At 42.3% G+C, this 9509-nt stretch overlaps 4 protein-coding genes across 4 annotated transcripts in view; 3 read left to right on the plus strand and 1 right to left on the minus strand.

Annotated features, from left to right (window-relative positions):
* The window catches only part of LOC311141812 (uncharacterized protein), a 410899-nt gene that overhangs the window by 225854 nt on the left and 175536 nt on the right, over window positions 1-9509 (plus strand). The gene's annotated exons all lie outside the window — the stretch shown is intronic.
* Window positions 1-9509, minus strand: part of LOC311140501 (NACHT, LRR and PYD domains-containing protein 3-like) — a gene marked incomplete at its 3' end in the record, with an annotated part of 313326 nt that overhangs the window by 84901 nt on the left and 218916 nt on the right. The window lies entirely within an intron of this gene.
* On the plus strand, window positions 1629-8768 carry LOC311098721 (NLR family CARD domain-containing protein 3-like; the record flags this gene model as incomplete). The annotated part of the gene is made up of 3 exons (XM_084139259.1): window positions 1629-1851; window positions 2272-3584; window positions 8532-8768. The coding sequence occupies exons 1-3, from the start codon at window positions 1641-1643 to the stop codon at window positions 8766-8768; spliced, it is 1761 nt and encodes a 586-aa protein (XP_083995385.1). The 5' UTR covers window positions 1629-1640.
* LOC311098730 (stonustoxin subunit beta-like) overlaps window positions 8832-9509 on the plus strand; it is a gene marked incomplete at its 5' end in the record, with an annotated part of 105949 nt that continues 105271 nt past the window's right edge. The window contains one exon of the mRNA XM_084139271.1: window positions 8832-9049. Coding sequence (XP_083995397.1) covers window positions 8832-9049 — 218 coding nt within the window. The remainder of the gene's footprint in view (window positions 9050-9509) is intronic.

Here is a 9509-nt window from a genome sequence, read left to right on the forward strand (position 1 = left end):
GGAAAAATTGAGAATGTCAACTTGGGAGAAATGAGGATTCCTGTACCACCACCCCTCTGACCAGATGCTCTCGGGGTATGCGAGAACACATGGTCAGACGAGGAGAGAGCAGTAGGAGTAGCAGTGTTTTCAGTGGTGATCAATGTTTCCGTCAGCGCCAGGAAGTCGAGGGACTGGAGGTTGGCATAGGCTGGGATGAAGTCAGCTTTGTTGGCAGCAGAACGGCAGTTCCAGAGGCTGCCTGCGACCTGGAACTCCACGTGGGTGGTGCGTGCAGGGACCACCAGGTTAGAGAGGCAGCAGCCACGCGGTGTGGTGCGTTTGTGTAGCCTGTGCAGAGAGGAGAGAACAGGGATAGGCAGAGGCATAGATGACAGGCTGTAGCAAATGGCTACAAAAATGCAGAGGAGATCGGAAAGAAATGAGCTAAGCATCTGGGAGCGGAGAGAGCAGGGCCTCCCTCACCAAAAACTTCTACCTCAGAAACTAAAATTGTTTCACTGAACCACCCGAACAAAAACTCTCCCAACTTCCACCTTTAGAGATCGGAATTGTTGTGAACCACAGCGGTTCAATGTTTAAAGGAATAGACTCAACCCACTTTATTCAACTATGACACCATAGCTAACTAACAAGCTAGCATCCAATAACAATAACACACCGTATAGCACCAACCCTTGGTCACAACAAACCACCAATAGTGTGATAACACACTAAACAGATCATTCGTGTCTGTGTCAAGTTCCTTTCATGACGCAGCAATGATTAGACGTTGGCTAGCTAGGACAATTATATTGTATTTAGCTACTACCGTACAGTTAGCTGGTCGTGCTGGGTAGCTAGCAATGGCCACTGTGTTGACTTTGTTTGAAGAACGGCTAGCTGGCTAGCTTCGTGCTACACCCGGCACACAATGGCTATTGTGTTGACTCTGACTCTGTTCGAAAAAGCGGCTAGGTAGCTCGCTTCGTGCTACAGCCGGCACTGCCAAGACACAGAAACTACCCACAACAGCCCACGATGCCTAGCTATGACGCCGTAGCTAACTTGCAGGCTAGCATCCATTAACACAAAATTTAGCATCAATACTTGGTTACAACAAACTGCCAAGAGTGTATTAGCACACTAAACAGATAATTCAAGTCCGTGTCTAGTTCCTTTCATAACGCATAACGCAGCAAAAATTAAACGATGGCTAGGGCTACATTAACATTGGAAACAGCTCACCAGCGTTGCTAATCGATACCAGTAGCTACCCGCTAGCTAGCTAACACACTAAACAGATAATTAATGACCGTGTCTAGTTCCTTTCATAACGCAGCAAAGAAATTAAACGTTGGCTAGCTAGCACATTAGAAGGCACATTAACATTGGAAACCACTCTCCACCATTGCACTAAACAGATAATTACCAATAAACGTTCTCCGCTTCGCCGGTCTCCGCCGTAACAATACTTAACCAATACGTAAACAGTACTTACCTACAATAATTGCCTACGGAAACCTACAATAACTACCTAAATAACTACATAAATACACTACCTACCTACGATCTAAATACATGGTTTAAGCTTTACTCAACATTTAGTCTCTTGCTTAACTGATTTACTTGATTTATTTCAGTTGCTTGAAGAGAATATTATGACATTTGTGAAGAACGAGCTGAAGATGTTCAAGAGGATTCTTAGTCCAGAACTCCCAGAAGGCTTTGAGAGTCAGAAGCAGGATAAGGAAGTGGTGGATGCTGAAGATGAGAAGCAGGAGAGCATTGCCAGAGAGGGGGCTCTGAAGATCACACTGCACGTCCTGAGGAAAATGAACCAGAAGGAGCTTGCTGACACACTGGAGAAAAGTAAGAGCTGTCTGCCTCATGTTGAATGCTGTTTTAGAACATTTAAAAGCTGTAGCTAAAGTACAGCTAAAGTAGCTGTGTAACTCAGTGATATTGTAGCAGCCTTAACACAACACCTAGTGACCTCATCAAGTAGCAGCAGGGATGTGTTGTGTTGATTCATTTAGACAGAGAGAAGAGGAGAGACTGAGGAGAGAGAGAGAGAGAGAGAGAGAGAGAGAGAGAGAGAGAGAGAGAGAGAGAGAGAGAGAGAGAGAGAGAGAGAGAGAGAGAGAGAGAGAGAGATGCATTATGAAAAGATTTATACAGTCAGTTGAGCGAAATAATTATTATAATTTAAAATGTCATAACAGTCCTAGAATACTGTAGGCTTTAAATCAGACGTAATATTAATATCCTCTGTGTTATTTCTTCATTCAGATGAGCTTGCTGTGATTTGCCAACGTGAACTCAAATCTAATGTAAAGAAGAAGTTTCAATGTGTATTTGAGGGGATCGCTAAACAAGGAAACCCAACACTTCTCAATAACATCTACACAGAGCTCTACATCACAGAGGGTGGAACAGGAGAGGTCAATAATGAACATGAGCTGAGACAGATTGAGACAACAACCAGGAAACAAGCAAGACCAGAGACTGCAGTCAAATGTAACGACATCTTCAAACCCTTAACTGGACAAGACAAACTTATCAGAACTGTGATGACAAAGGGAGTCGCTGGCATTGGAAAAACAGTCTCTGTGCAGAAGTTCATTCTGGACTGGGCTGAAGGAAAAGCAAATCAGGATGTCCAATTTGTATTTTCATTCCCTTTTCGGGAGCTGAATTTGATGAAAAAGGAAAAACACACTTTGATTGCACTTCTCAATCACTTCTCAATGGAAACCAAAGAGTCAAGAATCTCCAACTACGACAAGTACAAAGTTCTGTTCATCTTTGATGGTCTGGATGAGTGCCGACTGCCCCTAGACTTCCAGAAGAACAAGATCTGTTGTGACATCACAGAGTCAACGTCGGTGGATGTTCTGCTGACAAATCTCATCAAGGGAAATCTGCTTCCCTCTGCTCTCCTCTGGATAACTACCCGACCTGCAGCAGCCAATATGATCCCTTCAGGGTGTGTTGACCAGGTGACAGAGGTACGAGGGTTCAATGACCCACAGAAGGAGGAGTACTTCAAGAAGAGATTCAGTGATGAGGACCTGGCCAACAGAATCATCTCACACATAAAGGCATCAAGGAGCCTCCACATCATGTGCCACATTCCAGTCTTCTGTTGGATTTCTGCAACAGTCCTTGAACACATGTTGAGTACAGACAAGACAGAAGAGATGCCCAAGACTCTGACTGAGATGTACTCACACCTTGTGGAGTTTCATACCAAACAGAAGAATGATAAGTATCTTGGGAAAGAAGAGACAGGTCCACACTGGAATAAAGAGAGCATTCTGTCACTGGGAAAACTGGCTTTTCAACAGCTTGTGAAGGGCAATCTGATTTTCTATGAAGAAGACCTGAATGAGGCTGGCATTGATGTCAATGACGCCTCAGTGTACTCAGGATTGTGCACACAGCTCTTTAAAGAGGAATGTGGGCTGTACCAGGACAAGGTGTACTGCTTTGTGCATCTGAGCATTCAGGAGTTTCTGGCTGCTGTATATGTGTTCCTCTCATTCATAAACAACAATGAAAATCTAATGGCCAAACCTCAATCAACGTCCAGTAACTTTTCTGTGAGGATCAGACACAAGCATAAAGTTACTGTCTACAAGAGTGCTGTGGATAAAGCCTTACAAAGTGAGACAGGAAACCTGGACCTGTTCCTCCGATTCCTTCTGGGCCTCTCACTGGAGTCCAATCAGAAGCACTTACGAGGTCTACTGACAAAGACAAGAAGCAGCTCACAGAGCCATGAAGAAACAGTCAAGTACATCAAGGAGAAGATCAGGGAGAATCCCTCTCCAGAGAGGTGCATCAATCTGTTCCACTGTCTGAATGAACTGAATGACCATTCTCAATGGAGGAGATCCAAAGCTACCTGTGCTCAGGAAGTCTCTCAGAAGAAGAACTGTCACCTGCACAGTGGTCAGCTCTGGTCTTTGTGTTGCTGACTTCAGAAAAGGAGCTGGATGTGTTTGACCAGAATAAATACTCCAGATCAGAGGAAGGTCTTCTGAGGCTGCTGCCAGTGGTCAAAGCCTCCAGAGCTGCTCTGTGAGTACATAAAATGACATTTAAGTACTAATCATCAGGAAGAAATATTCAGTTTAGAGAAAAATATATATTATAATATGTATGTAATATATTATATTATATTGAAAAACTTACTGAATCAATGCATTGATGTTCACATTAGTATAACAATATGACCATACAATTCTAGGAGACGGAAGATTAATCTATATGTTGTTTAAGAGAATAAACCAAATGCATATGCCATTGTCCTTCTACACTACTGGTGTTAAATTAACAGTGTGTTTGTGAAATCATGATGATCTCTTTGCAGGCTGTCATTCTGTGGACTCACAGAGAAAGGCTGTGCTTCTCTGGCCTCAGCTCTGAAGTCAAACCCCTCACACCTGAGAGAGCTGGATCTGAGTAACAATGTCATGAAGGATACAGGAGTGAAGCTGCTCTCTGCTGTCCTGGGGAATCCCCACTGTAAACTGGAGACTCTGAGGTCAGTATTCCTGTATCACTCAATGAACACACACTCATTGGACACACACACACACAATAATTAATTTAGTAGTGTTTAGAAACATGTTATCTACTGTTAATAATGATACATTAATTCATGTATATACAGTACCAGTCAAAAGTTTGGACACACCTACTCATTCAAGGGTTTGTCTTAATTTTTTCCATTGTAGAATAATAGTGAAGACATCAAAACTATGGAATAACAAATATGGAATAATGTAGTAACCAAAAAAAGTGTTAAACAAATGAAATTATATTTTATATTTGAAATTCTTCAAATAGCCACCCTTTGTCTTGATGACAGTTTTGCACACTCTTGGCATTCTCTCAACCAGCTTCACCTGAAATGCTTTTCCAACAGTCTTGAAGGAGTTCACACATATGCTGAGCACTTGTTGGCTGCTTTTCCTTCACTCTGCCGTCCGACTCATCCCAAACCATCTCAATTGGGTTGAGTTCGGGTGATTATGGAGGCCAGGTCATCTGATGCAGCACTCAATCCCTCTCCTTACACAGTCTGGAAGTGTGTTGGTTCATTGTCCTGCTGAAAAACCAATGATAGTCCCACTAAGCCCAAACCAGATGGGATGGCGTATCACTGCAGAATGCTGTGGTAACCATGCTGGTTAAGTGTGCCTTGAATTCTAAATAAATCACAGACAGTGTCACCAGCAAAGCACCCCCACACCATAACACCTCCTCCTCCATGCTTTACGGTGGGAAATACACATGCCGAGATCATCCGTTCACCCACACCGCTTCTCACAAAGACACGGCGGTTGGAACCAAAAATCTCAAATTTGGACTCCAGGCCAAAGGACAAATGTCCACCTGTGTAATGTCCATTGCTCGTGATTCTTGGCCCAAGCAAGTCTCTTCTTATTATTGGGGTCCTTTAGTAGTGGTTTCTTTGCAGCAATTCAACCATGAAAGCCTGATTCACACAGTCACCTCTGAACAGTTGATGTTGAGCTGTGTCTGTGACTTGAACTCTGTGAAGAATGTATTTGGGCTGCAATTTCTGAGGCTGGTAACTCTGATGAACTTATCCTCTGCAGCAGAGGTAACTTTGGGTCTTCCATTCCTGTGGCGGTCCTCATGAGAGCCAGTTTCATCATAGTGCTTGATATTTTTAACGACTGCACTTGAAGAAACTTTAAAAGTTGTTGAAATGTTCCGTATTGACTGACCGTCATGTCTTAAAGTAATGATGGACTGTCATTTCTCGTAGCTTATTTGAGCAGTTCTTGCCATAAATGGACTTGGTCTTTTACCAAATAGGGCTATCTTCTGTATACCCCCCTACCTTGTCACAACACAACTGATTGGCTCTAACGCATTAAGAAGGAAAGAAATTCCACAAATTAACTTTTAAGAAGGCACACCTGTTAATTGAAATGCATTCCAGGTGACTACCTCATGAAGCTGGTTGAGAGAATGGCAAGAGTGTGCAAAGCTGTCATCAAGGCAAAGGGTGGCTATTTGAAGAATCTAAAATCTAAAATATATTTTGATTTGTTTAATCACTTTTTTGGTTACTACATGATTCCATATGTGTTATTTCATAGTTTTGATGTCTTCACTATTATTCTACAATGTCAATAATAGTAAAAATAAAGAAAACCCTTGAATGTGTAGGTGTGTCCAAACTCTCGACTAGTAGTAGTGTGTATATATTCATATATGATATGGCAGGTTTCAGGACTCTGATGTAGCTGAAAATTTTGAAAAAATATATTTTCACCACCAAAGAATAGCAGTGTGGTTTTAATATGATTTGACTCTTTGCAGGCTGTCAGGCTGTCTAGTCACAGAGGAAGGCTGTTCTTATCTGGTCTCAGCTCTGAAGTCAAACCCCTCACACCTGAGAGAGCTGGATCTGAGTAACAATGACCTGAAGGATTCAGGAGTGAAGCTGCTCTCTGCTGGACTGGGGAATCCCCACTGTAAACTGGAGACTCTGAGGTCAGTATTCCTGTAGTTGGTCAACAAGTGATAACTGTTCACCAGATCCACATGTGTTTACCAGGCACACATAGTCCACACCATATGTGTTTGGACAGTGAAGCTTACAGTTTTAAATTTGGTGCTATGCTCCAGCATTTTGAATTTGAGATCAAATGTTTCATATTAGGCAACAGTACAGAATGTCACCTTTTATTTGAGGGTATTCATACATATCTGTTTTACTGTTTAGAAATGAAAGCACTTTATGTATCTAGTTCTCCCATTTGAAAAAGTCGTAATAATTTGTACATATTCACTTATATTGTATTAAAGTAGTCATAAGTTTAGTATTTGATCCCATATTCCTTACCTGCAGTGATTACATCAAGCCTGTGAATCTACAAACTTGTTGAATGCATTTGCAGTTTGTCTTGGTTGTGTTTTGGATGATGTTTTTCCCAATAGAAACTGAATGGTGAATAATGTCCTGTCATTTTGGAGTCACTTCACTTGTATTGTCAGTAAGAATAGAAGATGTTTCTGAACACTTCTACATTCATGTGGATGCTACCATGATTATGAATAATCATGAATGAATCGTGAATGATGATGAATGAGAAAGTTACAGAGGAACAAGGATCATACCCCCTCTGTTATTGGTAATGGTGAGAGGTTAGTATGTTTTGTTGTAGCCTCTGTAACTTTCTCACTCATTATTATTCATGATTCATTCATGATTTTTCTAAATCATGGCATCATCAGGATTCAGTTAGTAGTGTTTAGAAACATGTTATCTACTCACTTAGACAGAAAATTACTCCAGTCATCATCCACCATTCAGTTACTATCGGGCAAAACATAACCCAAAACACAACCAAAACAAACTGCAAATGCAACCAACGAGTTTGGGACCAAATACTAAACTTTTGACTACTTTAATACACTATGAGTGAATTTATCAAAATACTTATGACTTCTTCAAAAGTGGGGGACTAGATACATAAAGTGCTTTCATTTCTAAACGGTGAAACAGATATGTATTCAAATACCCTCAAATAAAAGGTGACATCATATACTGTCACCTCATATGAAACATTTGATCTCAAATCCAAAATGCTCGAGTATAGAGCCACATTTAAAATGTTAGCTTCACTGTCAAAATAGATATGGTGTGGAATGTATACTCAATACAATCTACCGTAATTTTCGGACTATAAGCCGCGCCTTTTTTCCAATTTTTCGACCCCTGCGGCTTATATAACGGTGCGGCTAATCTATGGATTTTTACAGCTAATGGCCACTAGAAGACCTCCTAAATCTATGGATTTTACAGGTTACAGTCCACCAACTTTAACTCTATGGGCTCTATGACTGGTCCGCGCCCCCCACCTTTAAGCGGCGGGCTCCAGCAGGAAAAGCTGGAGGCCGGAAAAGAGTGAGACGGGTAGCGCGCAAAAGTAAAAGTGGAACCGAGAGTGGTACGAGAGACAGAACGAGAGACAGAACGAGAGCAAGACAGTTTGTGCAAAGGAAGTTTTCATGCACAAACCCTCATTATGGAAAACAAACGTAGAAATGCATATGATGCAGCTTTTAAGTTAAAGGCAGTCTATCTGGCTGTAAAAGAAGGAAATAGAGCTGCTGCATGTAGCCTTGGCATCAATGAGTCAATGGTGAGACGTTGGAGACGCCAGCGGGAAGAACTGTCTCAATGCAAAAAGTCAAAAAAAGCTTTCAGAAGTAATAAAAGCAGATGGCCCGAACTTGAAGACTTTCTTGAAGATTGGGTGAACACACAGAGAGCAGACGGCCGAGGTGTTTCCACCGTGCAGATCCGACTGAAAGCTGAAACAGTCGCCACCGAAATGAAAATAGAAAATATTGAATGGCATCTCCTTTAAAGTCAACAAGAAAGGGTGGATGATAGCGTAATGAATGAGTGGCTGAATGAGTGGCTGAATGAGTGGCTGAATGAGTGGCAGAATGAGTGGCTGAATGAGTGGCTGAATGAGTGGCTGAATGAGTGGCAGAATGAGTGGCTGAATGAGTGGCAGAATGAGTGGCAGAATGAGTGGCTGAATGAGTGGCTGAATGAGTGGCTGAATGAGTGCTACGTCAAGCGCCCTGGAGGATTCTTTCGCCCCAAAAAAGCTTTGGTCGTTTTGGGCAGCATGAGGGCCCATATAACGGATTATGTGAAAGCAGCCATCAAGAGCACAAACTCGATTCCAGCTGTGATTCCTGGGGGCACAACGAAGCATTTGTAGCCACTCGACATCAGTGTCAATCGTGCATTCAAAGTGGCACTACGCGTTCAGTGGGAGGCGTGGATGACTAGCGGCGATAAATCATTCACCAAAACTGGTCGCATGCGAAAAGCAACTTTCGCTCAAGTTTGCGAGTGGATCCTGATAGCGTGGAGGAGTGTCAAAACATCCACGATCATTAACGGGTTCCGAAAGGCTGGACTGCTGCATGATGAAGAGGAGGACGCCGCCACAGCTGAGGCCCTTCAGAGGTTGTTCGATTCCGACAGTGATGAAGAGGAGTTCGTTGGTTTTGAGAGCGTCAACGAAGGAGAGAGGAGAGTGGCTGACGAAGCCACCCTGAGCCTGTTCGTTTCCGACACTGAAGATGAGGACTTTGGTGGTTTTAGTACGCAGGAAGAAGACGGAGATGAGGATTAATGACTTGACTTTTCTGGTTACAGCCGTGTACTGCACCTTAGCCTAAAAGATGAAGACAAGGATTAATGACTTTTCTGGTAGGCTGATTACCGTATATTTTAAGCAGCCGTGTTGCTGCAACTTTAGGCTTACGCGCTTACTGTCGTGTTACAGGCACTTTATTTTGCACTTTAAAAAAAAACACATTTAATTTAGCCATTGATATTGCCTCGTCAAGCGCTGTAAGCTTTGTTTTTTGTTATGGTACTACTGTAGGCTATAATGTAGATAAATATTCAAAGATGTGCACACTTTTTCAAGGTTTTTCAAAAATAACCAAAG

Source organism: Coregonus lavaretus (assembly GCF_964263955.1).
Source record: "Coregonus lavaretus genome assembly, chromosome: 2".
Classification (NCBI taxonomy): domain Eukaryota; kingdom Metazoa; phylum Chordata; class Actinopteri; order Salmoniformes; family Salmonidae; genus Coregonus; species Coregonus lavaretus.